General features: G+C 34.0%; 2 protein-coding genes across 5 annotated transcripts; both read left to right on the top strand.

Moving 5' to 3' along the window:
* Positions 1-3,031: 3,031 nt before the first annotated feature.
* Positions 3,032-19,857, top strand: LOC139516153 (glutamic acid-rich protein-like). 4 transcript variants are annotated; one of them, XM_071306042.1, is made up of 6 exons: positions 3,032-3,141; positions 3,788-3,951; positions 4,402-4,518; positions 17,129-17,208; positions 17,851-18,115; positions 18,549-19,857. In XM_071306042.1, the coding sequence occupies exons 2-6, from the start codon at positions 3,795-3,797 to the stop codon at positions 19,781-19,783; spliced, it is 1,854 nt and encodes a 617-aa protein (XP_071162143.1). In that variant the 5' UTR covers positions 3,032-3,141; positions 3,788-3,794; the 3' UTR covers positions 19,784-19,857. The 4 variants fall into 4 exon arrangements, with proteins under 4 accessions (XP_071162143.1, XP_071162144.1, XP_071162142.1 ...); XM_071306043.1 differs by lacking the exon at positions 4,402-4,518 and adding an exon at positions 16,609-16,725; XM_071306041.1 differs by lacking the exons at positions 3,788-3,951; positions 4,402-4,518 and adding exons at positions 15,995-16,158; positions 16,609-16,725 and having other exon boundaries at positions 3,047-3,141.
* On the top strand, positions 6,573-8,892 carry LOC139516154 (DNA ligase 1-like). Its single transcript, XM_071306045.1, has 2 exons — positions 6,573-6,931; positions 7,365-8,892. Exons 1-2 carry the CDS (start codon positions 6,727-6,729, stop codon positions 8,816-8,818), a joined length of 1,659 nt encoding a protein of 552 aa, XP_071162146.1. The 5' UTR covers positions 6,573-6,726; the 3' UTR covers positions 8,819-8,892.
* Positions 19,858-20,307: the final 450 nt, after the last annotated feature.

Consider the following 20,307-nt stretch of genomic DNA (forward strand, 5'->3'; position numbering starts at 1 on the left):
AGAGCAACTTAGACTTTCCGTGTTGTCATGTGACATATTTACCACTGACGAGATTCATCAGAGCAACTTAGACTTTCCGTGTTGTCTAGTGACATATTAACCACTGACGAGATTTATTAGTGCAATTTAGACTTTCCGTGTTGTCATGTGACATATTAACCACTGACGAGATTCATCAGAGCAACTTAGACTTTCCGTGTTGTCATGTGACATATTTACCACTGACGAGATTTATCAGAGCAACTTAGACTTCCCGTGTTGTCATGTGACGTATTAACCACTGACGAGATTCATTAGAACAACTTAGACTTCCCGTGTTGTCATGTGACATATTTACCACTGACGAGATTCATCAGAGCAATTTAGACTTCCCGTGTTGTCATGTGACATATTTACCACTGACGAGATTCATAAGAGCAACTTAGACTTCCCGTTTTGTTATGTGACATATTTACCACTGACGAGATTCATTAGAGCAACTTAGACTTGCCGTGTTGTCATGTGACATATTAACCACTGACGAGATTCATCAGAGCAACTTAGACTTGCCGTGTTGTCATGTGACATATTTACCACTGACGAGATTCATTAGAGCAACTTAGACTTGCCGTGTTGTCATGTGACATATTAACCACTGACGAGATTCAACAGAGCAACTTAGACTTCCCGTGTTGTCATATGACATATTAACCACTGACGAGATTCATTAGAGCAACTTAGACTTGCCGTGTTGTCATGTGACGTATTTACCACTGACGAGATTCATCAGAGCAATTTAGACTTTCCGTGTTGTCTTGTGACATATAAACCACTGACGAGATTCATATTACTAATAAAACATAGTAGGTGCTGCCAGCTTACATTTGGTTTTTGAAATCTCAACCATCGACCTTTTAAATAAAAAAAGAACTAGAAAGTCCAGCCAAGGACGTTTTGCCAAGGACGTCATTGGTCCAGTTCAGAAAATCAGTATAGAAAAGGCCATGACTCTTTAAAATCAGTATCATAGATAAAACTAACAACAAAAAACAACAATACAATCACGTAAAATAAACAAAAGGTTGACCAGTCTTTAATTGGCCGATGTGATGATACCGATTTTTAATATAGGCCGGAAGCTCTGGTTTCGTTTAGGGTTGGCTTCGTTTCTGTAATCCTCAATTGCATTTTCTCTATATTTTATCACATCATTTAGTTAAATTTTTCTATTATTTGTTTTTTTAGCCATCTCATGATTTTGTATTTTTGGTCCATTAGTATCTATTCCTTATATTTTCAATTTTAAATGCAGACCGAAAAAACAATTTAAGTCCGTTTCAATATGTATTTAAAAATGAAGATGTTGTACGATTGCCAACGAGACAACTAGATTCATAAGAGACCAAATGACATAGAAATCATAATTAACAACTATAGGTCATCGTATGGCTTTCAAGAATGAGCTAAGCCTATTCCGCATATATGCAGATTTAAAAGGCCCCGAAATGACGAATGTAAAACAATTCGAACGAGAAAAATAACGAACTAATTGAATTAAAATAATAAACGAAAATCGAATAAACAACACACCAAGAAACGACAAGCACTGAATTACAGGCTCCTGACTTAGGACATGTAACGAACATACAAACGTGACAGTGCTAAACATGAATGTGCATGGGAGCCAAACCCTCCCCTTAACCGGGGACAGTTGTTTACCAGTACAACTTAAGAACAAAAGAAAAATCAGTTGAAAAGGCTAACTCATCAGATGGATACAAATACTACAAATATCTATAAAAAAAATACAAAGTTGACGTGGCCGCATATTTGAATCTCCCAACAACAAAAAGACACAAGTACAGAGCTGAGAATACCCGCAGTTACTGAAAGCTAGCTCAAAGCCAGGCCCACTAACAATAAATGAAAAAAAATCATGCATTCAAGACTAAATTATCAATCAGTACAGTGACATTTAACATCCAATGGATTTAGTGTAAAAAATATTATTTTAAAAAGCCTGAAAAATATGTTTATGAAAAAATACCTGAGAGTGGTGCTAAAGGACACATACAGTTGTAATACCTGTTGTAGTATGCATATTGTGCAAAAATCAGCAACTTTCTAAAGTCTACTAAATTACAAGAACGGTAAACCAAAACTAGTATAACCGCATTGATCTGTGTCCACACTTGTTATGAAATAAAATTTATTTTGCGGCGTCGATACCGTCATAACTCTATATGATGTAAAGAAGATGTGAAGAAACTTTGGACCATAGTATGGTGGCAATATGCGATCATTTCGCCTTTTCGTGTTTGCTCCTTTCACTTTGCAAACGCAAAATCGGGAAATCGAGAAATCGAGAAACCGAAATCGTGAAATAGAGAAATCGGGAAATCGGGAAATCGAGAAATCGGAAAATCGAGAAATCGAGAAATCGAGAAAGCAAGAAAATTCACAAAAGATGTTAGAAAGGCTATTTATTTAATGGACATTTCAGTTTTAAGAATAGTCTTCTTTTTTTACTTCAACACGTGTCAATGAAGGAAAAACACAATGAAATAAATGTATCAATTTTGAATTCTATCATCATATTTCACATTTTTAAAATGTAATCATGCATATGAAAACAAAATTTCCTATTTGTAGAGCGTTGATAGAATTAAAAACTACATCTAGTATGAAGCTCTAAAAAATGTACACACTGAGATGTTATAAAGTCAACAATATGCATAAATGAGCAACACGACGGGTGCCACATGTGGAGCAGGATCAGTTTTCTGACAAACACACTTGAACAACTAATTGACAAACACTTGAAACACTTTATTAACTACTTTTTGGTCAGTTGTTGTCTTTTGACACATTCCATTCCAATTTATTTCCAATGAATACAACCAACGGCACAAGTTAGACAAACACTTAAACACTTTACAATTATTGGGCTTTATCACGCGAAAAAGGTAGAAGCATGTAGCAATGAGTCCAAGAAAATTATGCGGCTACGCTAGCTGTTACCATACTTAGACGTCATAAATATCCCCAATGCCAACGTTATTGTCGAAGTATCGGCAATACACTGCAGCAAGGAAGTTTTTAAAGTAAAAAGAATCATTCTATTCAGCTTTTTGAAGATAAGAAAATCGAAAGACAATTCTGGTGAGTAATGTTATTTCACTTTTTTCAAGGAATGTACTTTATTTATTTAGAAAAAACAAGCATAAAACAAAAAACCCGCATTTAAGAAATCGTGGTATGAGCTCCTATCAAGTCACGACAATTTATTGTATCGCTAATACTTATCTAACATATTAAAACATCTAAGGTTTAAATAAATGAAGAATTAGTGTTTCCTCAACAAAACCTATGTATAATTTTGTTACTGTTGGTCATTTTTCGCAGGTCATATGCAATCTACTTATGGTCAGACTTCTTGAAAATGCTTATTTAGCCAAATGTATTTAAAACTATAGCCTAACTACAGGAAAAAAGTTGGAAATACAAAGTGACTTGAAAACAAACACTGAACAGAAAACAAATGACCAACAGAAGCGACCACTGTGGTGAATGCAATTTAATTTCTATAATGATTGAATGAGCGATGATTGTAACATACCTAGAAAAAAATCCTCTTCAATGTATATAAATATAGAAACAACTAAAAATATATTCAGTGAAACCATATTTGATTGCATTATTCAGCAGATTTCGAAATTTAAAAAAATGAAGGGGTAGGGAAAGGGGGTTATGATACAAAAGATTTCACGATACGTTTTTAACTAATACTTGGTTCAACAATTAATAGGTTGACAATGGCAATGTCCACCCAACAAGAGGAGAGGGATCATTTTACCGTGTCCGGATTTTGTGAGGCCATTCTAAGTACAGCAGAATTCGAGTGTTCGCTTGAGGACATACTACACAAAAAGGCGTCTGAGGCAAAGAGGCTTATTTGGAAAATGGAATTAAGTATGTATTACCAATATCATATTCAAATCTTATTTAGATAAACAGGTCAATTATTCAATAAATATAGTCCGTTTTATTCTGTCACTGTATTTCGCTCTACACTCTGTTCTCAGTTTTGCTTCCTGTAATAATTCATTTGATAGTTTTCTCTTTAAATTCAAATTCTAGTTGTGTGAGGCACAACCCAAATGGGACAATTGCACAATACCAAAATAATAACCTTCAGACATCTAAGGGTCAACATATGGCCTCCAATGAAAAACAAGAATATGTCAATAAGACAAAATTTGCGAATTTCTATTCGGTTATCCAACAAGAGCGTAAAATTTGAACGGTTAACTGATTCTATTGTAACAAGTTCAATATATTGAGAATAATTTCATGCAACATCTTCCTTAAAATTTGAGCAGACCTTCCTTATTTTAAAATCTAATTGATTTATTTCAACAGAGAGAGAAAATAAGGAAGAGCAGAAATCAGAAACAGACGAGGATCAAACAGAAATTATGAATGAGGAAGAAAAGAAACCAGAAATGGATGTTGATATATCAACAGAGCAGAGAAGAGGTAATTTTCTTTCATATTTTTACGCAATTCAATTGTCACCACATTTGCTTGTTGTGTACAAAATAAGAAGATGTGGTATGATTACAAATGTGACAACTCCCCACTCGAGACCAACTATATATGTTACCATGTGGCCTTTAATAATGAGTGTCACCCATACCGCTTATTCAGTGTATCTTTAATGAAAGTTTTAAAAAATTTCTTCACTGAGTATGACAAATCTGAATGAAAATAAGGACACCTACAGGTGCGGGAGTTTCTCGCTACATTGAAGACCCATTTGTGACCTTCGGCTGTTGTCTGCTCTATGGTCGGGTTGTTGTCGCTTTGACACATTCCCCATTTCCTTTCTCAATTTTAGGTAAGCTATCATATCATCTCAGATGAAATTTTGTATTTTTAATTCTTAAGTTAGTTTGTGGCAATGATGGGACTTATAAATATAAAGGCCGGAGGAAAAGCAAGTAAAAGCTTTGTCTTTTTTCTTTCTTTCTAGGAATTATAATTACAAAGCCGATCCACGTGCAGAGAATTGGAGAGAACCCATTGAAGAATGCCGTCGGACATATAAATAAGGTACAATAAAGAATTAAAGGGACATTATAATGGGGTAGATGTTAATGGTAATAAGAATCCAATTTCTAAGTAGAACAGTGATTTCATTGCTGTTCTTCATATTCACGATGAAATCTGTTCTCATTTTAAAAATTCCTTTAATGTAACGTTGCAACACATTTTCTAAACGGTAAAAGCTAAAGTTGTTCCATTTTATTTTAGCCGAAGGATGTGCTTTCTTCGTGCTCATGTGCCTGATAGTCAGTTGGGTTTTGGGTGGTTGTAATGAAAATCAAGAGATTTTCAATGGTACATTTGAGCTTTATGTATGCCGTAAATCTTATTTGTTTCAAATTTATACAACTTTTTGACATTTCGATAATAAACTTTTCGTTTTTTAAACGTATCTTGGGCAAAAGTATTCGTCACCTGCATTTTTTTTGCTATTATTTCATACAAAAACACATATTTTCAAAAAAATATTTTGAGGTCATTTTTGGTTGGACTTTTATCAACAAGGCCTTTAAAGACGTAGAATTGTCTAAAGTTTGTTTAAGAAATAATTCATGGAAGCCATAGATTTGTTGGAAATTTACACATGGCCTGGGCCGTGATATTCGAATTTTATGCTGAGCGTTAGCGAGGGATAAAATTAACGAATATCACGGCCCAGGCCATGTGTAAATTTACAACAAATCTATGGCTTCCATGAATTATTTCGATTCTAATAGGACAAATACGATCATTAAAAAACTGAAGCGATGATGGGTATACCGTGTGTGTGGCTGTTCTATTTTACCCACTGTTCGATAAATGTAAAACAAATCTAATAAACCTGCATGAATGATTTCTTAACTAACCGCTAGAAAAAAAAATGTGATTACTTTTTTTACTTCTCAGTAAACCCAACATTTGCAATTTTAAATTTACATTTTTTATCGTAAGCTACCGTTAAATTCACTGTTGACATGTTGTAACCAAGGAGCCGCCATGTTGACTTGTTGAAATTAGTAAATGTGCGAATAATGCAATAGAACAGAAAACAAGCAACACCTACCTCAATACTTTATTTTAATGCAATTGTATCCGAGTTTAGAAGGTATAAACGCAATAGAAAAACCTTCAGCTTTGACGTTTTCATTCGTATGACGTCATGTTTTGAAATGACGTTAATGCGCCAAAATCATTACTGGAATTTCGCGGAATTTTCATTTTTTTTTTTTTTTTCCATTTTTCCGTTCTCTAATGTGTAAATTCTTTTTGTTATGCGTCAGAATCAGAATAAATGTTCTGTAGGGTTTTATTCAATTGTAATTGTTGACACAGCGAAATCCACAACCGTTTACACATAGGTTACGATACATGTGGATTTACGTGGGAGGCATATTTAAACAGCCATTTGTGTACATCTTGGAGTCTGCGCTAAGTATAGATATATCGAGAATTTTATCACGGTGTTGTTTACAAAGCGAAAGAAGCACGTCATATTAGAATTGTTTATTTGGTTTAAGTTTTGTCTTCAGGTGTTTTTGTTTTCTCTTGATGTGAACACATACAATACATTTTTATAATTTAATTTTGTTGAATACATAGCGAATTTCTGAACTGGAAGGATCAATAAATGACAAAGAAACGAAAAAGGACGAAAGGAAAATGAAAAAAGAACTTATGAAAGAGGAAAAAATAAAACAGAAAAAAGCTAAAGAAGAGGAAATGATTGTTAAAACACAGTTCAAAGCAATCGAAAAGAGTAACCAAAGACACAATAAGGATGTGAAGTCAAAATGGAAGAAGGAACAAAAGAGGAGAAAGCAGATGAAAAAGATGGTTGAAAAAGGAAATAGGAATTTAGAAAAAGGTATTTATTTCATAAATATGTCTACTTTCTTCAGTCTTCTTCTGCCTTAACGAGTTTTGATGGTTATAGTTGCCGTAGGCGTAAGTCTTTTCTAACTTCAACCAACCATTGCCAATGATGTATTAAAATCAATGAAAGAAATATACAAATTTCTAATTCAATTATGATCATATTTCACATTTTTATGATATAATGTATAAAAATTAATTGTCTAATTCAGAGTTCCATGTACATACACGATTCATGAAAAGTTTGTCTTATAGTTTTTAGTATAACTTAATATTTTAAATTTAAAGAAAAATACATATATTAAATGCGGGTGATAGGTACATTTAGGATCAACTCTTCAAAAAATAAACCCAGAGTGCACCGGGAGTTTAAAATCTTTTATGAAAACATTATGAAATTTCTACATCCGTGTTTATCTTTACAGAAATGAAGAAGATCGAGAAACAGAGAGTAAAGGACGAAAAGAGGAAAATATTCCAAGCTATTGATGTTGCTCAAGAAAAGCAAAATGATTTAACAACAGTAAGAACAGATGAAGAAACAGAGAAAAATAAAGACGATAAAAATAAAACTATCGATATTGATGGGGAACAACAAAATGGTTCCAAAATAGTCAAAGCAAATGAAGAGACAGAGAATGACGAAGACGAGAGGGAGACAACAGATCAAACAATCGATGTTGAGAAAAACAAAACAGAGAAAGAGACAGAGATAACCGAAGACGAGAGGGAGACAACAGATCAAATAATCGATGTTGAGAAAAACAAAACAGAGAAAGAGACAGAGATAACCGAAGACGAGAGGGAGACAACAGATCAAACAATCGATGTTGAGAAAAACAAAACAGAGAAAGAGACAGAGATAACCGAAGACGAGAGGGAGACAACATATCAAAGAATCGATGTTGAGAAAAACAAAACCAAAACAGAGACAGAGATAACCGAAGACGAGAGGGAGACAACAGATCAAACAATCGATGTTGAGAAAAACAAAACAAAGACAGAGACAGAGATAACCGAAGACGAGAGGGAGACAACAGATCAAACAATCGATGTTGAGAAAAACAAAACAGAGAAAGAGATAACCGAAGACGAGAGGGAGACAACAGATCAAACAATCGATGTTGAGAAAAACAAAACAGAGACAGAGACAGAGATAACCGAAGACGAGAGGGAGACAACAGATCAAACAATCGATGTTGAGAAAAACAAAACAGAGAAAGAGACAGAGATAACCGAAGACGAGAGGGAGACAACAGATCAAACAATCGATGTTGAGAAAAACAAAACAGAGAAAGAGACAGAGATAACCGAAAACGAGAGGGAGACAACAGATCAAACAATCGATGTTGAGAAAAACAAAACAGAGAAAGAGACAGAGATAACCGAAGACGAGAGGGAGACAACAGATCAAACAATCGATGTTGAGAAAAACAAAACAGAGAAAGAGACAGAGATAACCGAAGACGAGAGGGAGACAACAGATCAAACAATCGATGTTGAGAAAAACAAAACAGAGAAAAAGACAGAGATAACCAAAGACGAGAGGGAGACAACAGATCAAACAATCGATGTTGAGAAAAACAAAACAGAGAAAGAGACAGAGATAACCGAAGACGAGAGGGAGACAACAGATCAAACAATCGATGTTGAGAAAAACAAAACAGAGAAAGAGACAGAGATAACCGAAGGACAGACAATCACCTGTGATAGTATTGGAAATAATGAAGTGAAAGAAAATTCCGAAAATGATGCAAAAGACATTAAAATGAGTACCAAAAATGCCGGAAAGAAAACCACATTTGCTGCCAGAATCAGTGGATTCTTCCGATCCTTATTGTGTATCAAAAGACAAAAGAAAAGCAAAGATGTGTGTTGATGAACTAGTTATTTTCTAACAATTCTTATTTTTCTACACTCTATTTTCTTAATAAAAAGCCAAAATCATTGTTATTTAGCCTTGAGGAACCTGTTTTATTTAGAGACTTTATTTGAGAATAAATCTAGTATTTTGTAACTACTAGTATACTCCTACTTCAAAAGTTTGTGTCTCTTCTCTTTTTGCTGGTTTTTGTGTGTGCTTCATGCCGATCTTTAAAGGTCAAATCCCTTTTCAAACTAAGATATGTGTTGATTAACATGTTTTATTCATCAAATGTTTTCTTATTAATGTTTTAATTTTTAATTTTCTAAACGAAAACTCAAAAAGCAAGGGTTTATATTTACTAGATAAACGTCATAAGTACCATGCAATGCATATATATTACAACTTATTATTGCAGAAATCGTGCAATTTCGCCAAACGAAATTGTCCTGTCGACGTGCTGGTGATAGAAAAAAGGTCCTGGTTCTGTTCTCCTATGTCCTGGTTCAAAATCATTGATGCTCTACTGTTAATGGCTAGTAAGCTATTATCTGTTTTCTTTAAATCGACATTGTTGTTAAGATGATTTAAAACGCTGTTATCGGTTATCAATATTTTAAATCCTATTTGCTGACCTGTAAATAGAACTCCTACTGTCCCATTTTAAGATATATGAAAATATGTTTACTGTGACGATTTTCGGGATAAAGACCCTTTTGCACGATCACCAAAATATAGTGTAAAATATTCAATACCTGTATAAAAAAAGATGATGTGGTATGTTTGTCAATAGACACATTTCCAATAAGAAACCAAGGAAGTATGTGTAAACAACCATAATCTTGTACGACCTTCTATCATGACCCAAAAATCAAAATGTAAAATGTTTTGCATAAAAATGGAAGTATAAATATAGAACAAAGGATTTGAGAATTGAGAATGGAAACGGGGATGTGTTAGTGTTATGTCGTTGTTCTCCTCTTATATTTAATGCGTTTCCCTCGGTTTTAGTTTGTTATCCCGATTTTGTTTTCTGTCCATGGATTTATGAGTTTTGAACAGCGGTATACTACTGTTGCCTTTATTTAGAGACAACAACATGAACATAGAGCGAGACAAAAGTAGAAGGCCACCAATGGGTTTTAAACAGAGCGAAAAAAACCGCATCCAGAGGTAAACTGGTCCGTCGTTCTATCTATAGCTTCGCATCGCAGTGTAGCGACAAGTGAAGACAACAGGGGTCCAGTTTAATCCAGAGGCGGGCTTCAGACGGCCCTTACACAAAATGTAATCTAGTTCATTAAAAATGGATGTCACATTCAACTTCATTACCGTGATATAAATCAACTAAAATTTATATAAAAAAAAACAAAGGCAAGAGGCTCCTGACTTTTGCCAGGCGCTAAAATGAGTCGGGATTAAACATGTTCTGTAAAAATCAGGCACAAATAAAGTTGATCAACGCAAACAATTAATTAGATGAGCCTGAACACTTTTTAGATGAGTTTAGATAATAATTTCAGTGTAACCTAAGCATTCTGAATATTGTTTCTCTGACAAAGGAACTAGGTTCACTATTAAAGACCCCTTTTTTGCCCCAAAATATAGCAGTTTTACAAAATTGTTAAAATGTAAACTTTTAGTTATTTATTGGATAGTAGAATGCTTCTGCTACATAAAAATGGGCGGTTTTTGACTATACAATGCACATATAGCACCATTAAGTCATGCTAACTACTGAAATTTTCTCAATTCTGGCAATTTAGTTAAATTTTAGACGGTTTCCATGTAAAACGAAAGTGGCCGGCCACTTTCATTTTTGACAAAAACCATCTGAAAAGTGACAATTTTGGGCCTATTTGGTAGATTTATCATATATGAGCTTGAATCGGATCGTTTTTAATGACTAAATTAGTTAAAATCTTTTACATAAATGAATTGAATCAAATGAAATAGACACTTATGTGTTTAAAAAGTGGTCAAAATCTTTCGTCAGATGACCCTGAAATTTGAGGCCAAAATCGGTCCTTACCGGACGTACTCCTTTGTACGAAACTGTAAATACTTTTCTTTTTATTCAACCAAATGAAACTCGGCCTTGTTTCTGTGCGTAAGAATTATGTGTCTTCGTCAGATTACTTTGTGAACAATTTAGTGCTGACTAAAAGGATGACAATAGTAAATTGGGGTGGGGTGGAGGGGGATAAGTAATAGAAAGGTCAAAGTGAAAGTTTTAAGCTTGGAATAGTTTTGAAATCTAAAATTGATGGTAAAAAATTATTAGATGTAGATGTTCAAGAACGATTTTATTACAAAATTTTACAATAAAAACATTTTCCAAGAGTGGAAGGGAATTTCCCGTAAGATTAAAAAGTTAAGAAAATTTAAAGCGTCTAGTCACTTGCTGTATCTTTACGATTATTTTCAACATAAAATTTTTGTCTGAACAGTTGTCATTTTTTTTTTGAAAGTTCGTAAGAACACTCAATACATATTTCACTATTTTATGGAAGGGCAGAGAATGGAGACGAGATAACCTAGATAACACTGACAGAAATAAAAAAATAACTTTTGCATTTTATAATTTCAAAATAAAGTGAGTTGTCAAGGATTTTTTTTTATAAAGAATAAGGGGGGAGGGGTAAAATGATGTTCCTACTTGTCTATATTTATATATATTTCATGAATAAATATAAAATATGCCTTTAGAGCAATTTGGACTTGCCGTGTTGTCATGTGACGTATTTACCACTGACGAGATTCATCAGAGCAACTTAGACTATCCATGTTGTCATGTGACATATTTACCACTGACGGGATTCATCAGAACAACTTAGACTTTCCATGTTGTCATGTGACATATTTACCACTGACGAGATTCATCAGAGCAACTTAGACTTTCCATGTTGTCATGTGACATATTTACCACTGACGAGATTCATTAGAACAACCTAGACTTCCCGTGTTGTCATGTGACATATTAACCACTGACGAGATTCATTAGAGCAACTTAGACTTGCCGTGTTGTAATGTGAAATATTAACCACTGACGAGATTCATTAGAACAACTTAGACTTGCCGTGTTGTCATGTGACATATTTACCACTGACGAGATTCATTAGAACAACTTAGATTTTCCGTGTTGTCATGTGACATATTTACCACTGAGGAGATTCATTAGAACAACTTAGATTTTCTGTGTTGTCATATGACACATTAACCACTGACGAGATTCATCAGAGCAACTTAGACTTCCCGTGTTGTCATGTGACATATTAACCACTGACAAGATTCATCGGAGCAACTTGATTAGACTTGCCGTGTTGTAATGTGACGTATTAACCACTGACGAGATTTATCAGAGCAACTTAGACTTCCAGTGTTGTCATGTGACATATTTACCACTGACGAGATTTATCAGAGCAACTTAGACTCCCCGTGTTGTCATGTGACATATTTACCACTGACGAGATTTATCAGAGCAACTTAGACTTCCCGTGTTGTCATGTGACATATTAACCACTGACAAGATTCATCAGAGCAACTTAGACTTGCCTTGTTGTAATGTGACGTATTAACCACTGACGGGATTTATCAGAGCAACTTAAACTTCCCGTGTTGTCATGTGACATATTTACCACTGACGAGATTCATCAGAGCAACTTAGACTTCCCGTGTTGTCATGTGACATATTTACCACTGACGGGATTCATCAGAACAACTTAGACTTTCCATGTTGTCATGTGACATATTTACCACTGACGAGATTCATCAGAGCAACTTAGACTTTCCGTGTTGTCTTGTGACATATTAACCACTGACGAGATTTATTAGTGCAATTTAGACTTTTCGTGTTGTCATGTGACATATTTACCACTGACGAGATTCATCAGAGCAACTTAGACTTCCCGTGTTGTCATATGACATATTTACCACTGACGAGATTCATTAGAGCAACTTAGACTTGCCGTGTTGTCATGTGACGTATTTACCACTGACGAGATTCATCAGAGCAATTTAGACTTTCCATGTTGTCATGTGACATATTTACCACTGACGAGATTCATTAGAACAACTTAGACTTCCCGTGTTGTCATGTGACATATTTACCACTGACGAGATTCATAAGAGCAACTTAGACTTGCCTCGTTGTCATGTGACGTATTTTCCACTGACGAGATTCATCAGAGCAATTTAGACGTGTCATGTTGTCATGTGACATATTTACCACTGACGAGATTCATATTACTAATAAAACATAGTAGGTGCTGCCAGCTTACATTTGGTTTTTGAAATCTCAACCATCGACCTTTTAAATCAAAAAAGAACCAGAAAGTCCAGCCAAGGACGTTTTGCCAAGGACATCATTGGTCCAGTTCAGAAAATCAGTATAGAAAAGGCCATGACTCTTTAAAATCAGTATCATAGATAAAACTAACAACAAAAAACAACAATACAATCACGTAAAATAAACAAAAGGTTGACCAGTCTTTAATTGGCCGATGTGATGATACCGATTTTTAATATAGGCCGGAAGCTCTGGTTTCGTTTAAGGTTGGCTTTGTTTCTGTAATCCTCATTTGTATTTTCTCTATATTTCATCACATCATTTAGTTAATTTTTTCTATTATTTGTTTTTTTAGCCATCTCATGATTCTGTATTTTTGGTCCATTAGTATCTATTCCTTATATTTTCAATTTTAAATGCAGACCGAAAAAAAACAATTTAAGTCCGTTTCAATATGTATTTAAAAATGAAGATGTGGTACGATTGCCAACGAGACAACTAGATTCATAAGAGACCAAATGACATAGAAATCATAATTAACAACTATAGGTCATCGTATGGCTTTCAACAATGAGCTAAGCCTATTCCGCATATATGCAGATTTAAAAGGCCCCGAAATGACGAATGTAAAACAATTCAAACGAGAAAAATAACGAACTAATTGAATTAAAATAATAAACGAAAATCGAATATGCAACACACCAAGAAACGACAAGCACTGAATTACAGGCTCCTGACTTAGGACATGTAACGAACATACAAACGTGACAGTGCTAAACATGAATGTGCATTTGAGCCAAACCCTCCCCTTAACCGGGGACAGTTGTTTACCAGTACAACTTAAGAACAAAAGAAAAATCAGTTGGAAAGGCTAACTCATCAGATGGATACAAATACTACAAATATCTATAAAAAAAAATACAAAGTTGACGTGGCCGCATATTTGAATCTCCCAACAACAAAAAGACACAAGTACAGAGCTGAGAGTACCCGCAGTTACTGAAAGCTAGCTCAAAGTCAGGCCCACTAACAATAAATGAAAAAAAATCACGCATTCAAGACTAAATTATCAATCAGTACAGTGACATTTAACATCCAATGGATTTAGTGTAAAAAATATTATTTTAAAAAGCCTGAAAAATATGTTTATGAAACAATACCCGAGAGTAGTGCTAAAGGACACATACAGTTGTAATACCTGTTGCATATTGTGCAAAAATCAGCAACTTTCTAAAGTCTACTAAATTACAAGAACGGTAAACCAAAACTAGTATAACCGTATTGATATGTGTCCACACTTGTTATGAAATAAAATTTATTTTGCGGCGTCGATACCGTCATAACTCTATATGATGTAAAGAAGATGTGAAGAAACTTTGGACCATAGTATGGTGGCAATATGCGATCATTTCGCCTTTTCGTGTTTGCTCCTTTCACTTTGCAAACGCAAAATCGGGAAATCGAGAAATCGGGAAAAATGAAATCGTGAAATAGAGAAATCGGGAAATCGGGAAATCGAAAAATCGAGAAATCGAGAAAGCAAGAAAATTCACAAAAGATGTTAGAAAGGCTATTTATTTAATGGACATTTCAGTTTTAAGAATAGTCTTCTTTTTTTACTTCAACACGTGTCAATGAAGCGGGAAAAACACCATGAGATAAATGTATCAATTTTGAATTCTATCATCATATTTCACATTTTTAAAATGTAATCATGCATATGAAAACAAAATTTCCTATTTGTAGAGCGTTGATAGAATTAAAAACTACATCTAGTATGAAGCTCTAAAAAATGTACACACTGAGATGTTATAAAGTCAACAATATGCATAAATGAGCAACACGACGGGTGCCACACGTGGAGCAGGATCAGTTTTCTGACAAACACACTTGAACAACTAATTGACAAACACTTGAAACACTTTATTAACTACTCTTTGGTCAGTTGTTGTCTTTTGACACATTCCATTCCAGTTTATTTCCAATGAATACAACCAACGGCACAAGTTAGACAAACACTTAAACACTTTACAATTATTGGGCGTTATCACGCGAAAAAGGTAGAAGCATGTAGCAATGAGTCCAAGAAAATTATGCGGCTACGCTAGCTGTTACCATACTTAAACGTCATAAATATCCCCAATGCCAACGTTATTGTCGAAGTTTCGGCAATACACTACAGCAAGGAAGTTTTTAAAGTCTAGAAATTCCTTCTATTCAGCTTTTTGAAGATAAGAAAATCGAAAGACAAGTCTGGTGAGTAATGTTATTTCACTTTTTCAAGGAATGTACTTTATTTTTTTAGAAAAAAACAAGCATAAAACAAAAAACCCGCATTTAAGAAATCGTGGTATGAGCTCCTATCAAGTCACGACAATTTATTTTATCGCTAATACTTATCGAACATATTAAAACGTCTAAGGTTTAAATAAATGAAGAATTAGTGTTTCCTCAACAAAACCAATGTATAATTTTGTTACTGTTGGTCATTTTTCGCAGGTCATATGCATACTACTTATGGTCAGACTTCTTGAAAATGCTTATTTAGCCAAGTGTATTTAAAACTATAAAGCCTAACTACAGGAAAAAAGTTGGAAATACAAAGTGACTTAAAAACAAACACTGAACAGAAAACAAATGACTAACAGAAGCGACCACTGTGGTAAATGCAATTTAATTTCTATAATGATTGAATGAGCGATGATTGTAACATACCAGAAAAAAATCCTCTTCAATGTATATAAATATAGAAACAACTAAAAATATATTCATTGAAACCATATTTGATTGCATTATTCAGCAGATTTCGAAATTAAAAAAACTGGAGGGGTAGGGAAAGGGGGTTGTGATACAAAAGATTTCACGATACGTTTTTAACTAATAATTGGTTCAACAATTAATAGGTTGACAATGGCAATGTCCACCCAGCAAGAGGAGAGGGATCATTTTACCGTGTCCGGATTTTGTGAGGCCATTCTGAGTACAGCAGAATTCGAGTGTTCGCTTGAGGACATACTACACAAAAAGGCGTCTGAGGCAAAGAGGCTAATTTGGAAAATGGAATTAAGTATGTATTACCAATATCATATTCAAATCTTATTTAGATAAACAGGTCAATTATTCAATAAATATAGTCCGTTTTATTCTGTCACTGTATTTCGCCCTACACTCTGTTCTCAGTTTTGCTTCCTGTAATAATTCATATGATAGTTTTCTCTTTAAATTCAAATTCTAGTTGTGTGAGGCACAACCCAAATGGGACAATTGCACAATACCAAAAAAATAACCTTCAGACATCTAAGGGTCAACATATGGCCTCCAATGTAAAACAAGAATATGTCAATAAGACAAAATTTGCGAATTTCTATTCGGTCATCAAACAAGAGCGTAAAATTTGAACGGTTAACTGATTCTGTTGTTACAAATTTAATATATTGAGAATAATTTCATGCAACATCTTCCTTAAAATTTGAGCAGACCTTCCTTTTTTTTTAAATCTAATTGTTTAATTCAACAGAGAGAGAAAATAAGGAAGAGCAGAAATCAGAAAAAGACGAGGATAAAACAGGAATTATGAATGAGGAAGAAAAGAAACCAGAAATGGATGTTGATATATCAACAGAGCAGAGACGGGGTAATTTTTTTTGATATTTTACGCAATTATCACTACTATATTTGCTGGTTGTGCACAAAAATAAGAAGACGTGGTATGATTGCAAATTAGACAACTCCCCATAAGAGACCAAATGACATAAATATCAACAACTATATGTTACCGTATGCATGGCCTTTGATAATGAGTAACACTCATACTGCTTATTAAGAAAATATTATATGAAAGTTTTTTAATGTTCTTCACTGAGAATGACAAATCTAAATGAAAATAAGGAGACAAGTAATAAGGTATTATATATATCATCTCAGATGAAAATTTATATTTCTAATTCTTAAGTTAGTTGGTGGCAATGATGGTACTCACAAATCTAAAGGCTGGAGGAAAAGCAAGTAATAGATTTGTCTCTTTTCTTTCTTTCTAGAAATGATAATAACAAAGCCGATCCATGTGCAGAGAATTGGAGAGAATCCATTGAAGAATGCAGTCGGACATATAAACAAGGTACAATAGAGAATTAAGGGGATATTGTAATGGGGTAGATAGATGTTAGTGGTAATAAGAATCCAATATTAAACTTTAAGTTGAACAGTGATTCCATTGCTGTTCTTCATATTAACGATGAAATCTGTTCTCCTTTTAAAAATTCCTTTAATGTAACGTTGCAACACATTTTCTAAACGGTAAAAGCTAAAGTTGTTCCATTTTATTTTAGCCGAAGGATGTGCTTTCTTCGTGCTCATGTGCCTGATAGTCAGTTGGGTTTCGGTAGTTGTAATGAAAATCAAGAGTATTTTTCAATGGTACATTTGAACTTAATGTATGCCGTAAATCTTATTTGTTTCAAATTTAAACAACTTTTTGACATTTCGATAATAATCTTTTCGTTTTTTAAACGTATCTTGGGCAAAAGTATTCGTCACCTGCATTTTTATTGCTATTATTTCATACAAAAACACATATTTTCAAAAAAATATTTTGAGGTCATTGTTGGTTGAATTTTTATCAATAAGGCCTTTAAAGACGTAGAATTGTCTAAAGTTTGTTTGTTTATTTGGTTTAAGTTTTGTCTTCAGGTGTTTTTGTTTTCTCTTGATGTGAACACATACAATACATTTTTATAATTCAATTTTGTTGAATACATAGCGAATTTCTGAACTGGAAGGATCAATAAATGACAAAGAAACGAAAAAGGACGAAAGGAAAATGAAAAAAGAACTTATGAAAGAGGAAAAAATAAAACAGAAAAAAGCTAAAGAAGAGGAAATGATTGTTAAAACACAGTTCAAAGCAATCGAAAAGAGTAACCAAAGACACAATAAGGATGTGAAGTCAAAATGGAAGAAGGAACAAAAGAGGAGAAAGCAGATGAAAAAGATGGTTGAAAAAGGAAATAGGAATTTAGAAAAAGGTATTTATTTCATAAATATGTCTTCTTTCTTCAGTCTTCTTCTGACTTAACGAGTTTTGATGGTTATAGTTGCCGTAGGCGTAAGTCTTTTCTAACTTCAACCAACCATTTCCAATGATGTATTAAAATCAATAAAAGAAATATACAAATTTCTAATTCAATTATGATCATATTTCACATTTTTATGATATAATGTATAAAAATTAATTGTCTAATTCAGAGTTCCATGTACATACACGATTCATGAAAAGTTTGTCTTATAGTTTTTAGTATAACTTAATATTTTAAATTTAAAGAGAAATAAATATACTAAATGCGGGTGATAGGTAAATTTAGAATCAACTCTTCAAAAAATAAACCCAGAGTGCACCGGGAGTTTAAAATCTTTTATGAAAACATTATGAAATTTCTACATCCGTGTTTATCTTTACAGAAATGAAGAAGATCGAGAAAAAGAGAGTAAAGGACGAAAAGAAGAAAGTATTCCAAGCTATTGATGTTGCTCAAGAAAAGCAAAATGATTTAACAACAGTAAGAACAGATGAAGAAACAGAGAAAAATGAAGACGATAAAAATAAAACTATCGATATTGATGGGGAACAACAAAATGGTTCCAAAATAGTCAAAGCAAATGAAGAGACAGAGAATGACGAAGACGAGAGGAAGACAACAGATCAAACAATCGATGTTGAGAAAAACAAAACAGAGAAAGAGACAGAGATAACCGAAGACGAGAGGGAGACAACAGATCAAACAATCGATGTTGAGAAAAACAAAACAGAGAAAGAGACAGAGATAACCGAAGACGAGAGGAAGACAACAGATCAAACAATCGACGTTGAGAAAAACAAAACAGAGAAAGAGACAGAGATAACCGAAGACGAGAGGAAGACAACAGATCAAACAATCGATGTTGAGAAAAACAAAACAGAGAAAGAGACAGAGATAACCGAAGACGAGAGGAAGACAACAGATCAAACAATCGATGTTGAGAAAAACAAAACAGAGAAAGAGACAGAGATAACCGAAGACGAGAGGAAGACAACAGATCAAACAATCGATGTTGAGAAAAACAAAACAGAGAAAGAGACAGAGATAACCGAAGACGAGAGGGAGACAACAGATCAAACAATCGATGTTGAGAAAAACAAAACAGAGAAAGAGACAGAGATAACCGAAGACGAGAGGAAGACAACAGATCAAACAATCGATGTTGAGAAAAACAAAACAGAGAAAGAGACAGAGATAACCGAAGACGAGAGGGAGACAACAGATCAAACAATCGATGTTGAGAAAAACAAAACAGAGAAAGAGACAGAGATAACCGAAGACGAGAGGGAGACAACAGATCAAACAATCGATGTTGAGAAAAACAAAACAGAGAAAGAGACAGAGATAACCGAAGACGAGAGGGAGACAACAGATCAAACAATCGATGTTGAGAAAAACAAAACAGAGAAAGAGACAGAGATAACCGAAGGCCAGACAATCACCTGTGATAGTATTGGAAATAATGAAGTGAAAGAAAATTCCGAAAATGATGCAAAAGACATTAAAATGAGTACCAAAAATGCCGGAAAGAAAACCACATTTGCTGCCAGAATCAGTGGATTCTTCCGATCCTTATTGTGTATCAAAAGACAGAAGAAAAGCAAAGATGTGTGTTGATGAACTAGTTATTTTCTAACAATTCTTATTTTTCTACACTCTATTTTCTTAATAAAAAGCCAAAATCATTGTTATTTAGCCTTGAGGAACCTGTTTTATTTAGAGACTTTATTTGAGAATTAATCTAGTATTTTGTAACTACTAGTATACTCCTACTTCAAAAGTTTGTGTCTCTTCTCTTTTTGCTGGTTTTTGTGTGTGCTTCATGCCGATCTTTAAAGGTCAAATCCCTTTTCAAACTAAGATATGTGTTGATTAACATGTTTTATTCATCAAATTTTATCTTATTAATGTTTTAATTTTTAATTTTCTAAACGAGAAGCCAAAAATCAAGGGTTTATTTACTAGATATTTGTCTATGGACTAGCTTTTAGTAACAACTACACGGTGGGTAAGGTTGTCCTGCGAGAGAACGTTCTGTGCTGGTGATTCGGTCCTGACGGGTGCTGGTGGTCCTGATTCTGTGCTGGTGGGTTTGTTGCTTATTTTTTCTCTGATACGTCATAAGTACCATGCAATGAATA

Source organism: Mytilus edulis, chromosome 3 (assembly GCF_963676685.1).
Source record: "Mytilus edulis chromosome 3, xbMytEdul2.2, whole genome shotgun sequence".
NCBI classification, from domain to species: Eukaryota; Metazoa; Mollusca; class Bivalvia; order Mytilida; family Mytilidae; genus Mytilus; species Mytilus edulis.

Bases quoted from the DNA above. Each gene is read 5' to 3' on its own strand.
- LOC139516153 (XM_071306042.1), top strand. From the start codon at position 3,795: ATGGCAATGTCCACCCAACAAGAGGAGAGGGATCATTTTACCGTGTCC. The intron at 17,209-17,850 runs GTACAATAGAGA...TTGAATACATAG, and splicing joins CAGTCGGACATATAAACAAG to CGAATTTCTGAACTGGAAGG. The intron at 18,116-18,548 runs GTATTTATTTCA...TTATCTTTACAG, and splicing joins AAATAGGAATTTAGAAAAAG to AAATGAAGAAGATCGAGAAA.
- LOC139516154 (XM_071306045.1), top strand. From the start codon at position 6,727: ATGAAAAAAGAACTTATGAAAGAGGAAAAAATAAAACAGAAAAAAGCT. The intron at 6,932-7,364 runs GTATTTATTTCA...TTATCTTTACAG, and splicing joins AAATAGGAATTTAGAAAAAG to AAATGAAGAAGATCGAGAAA.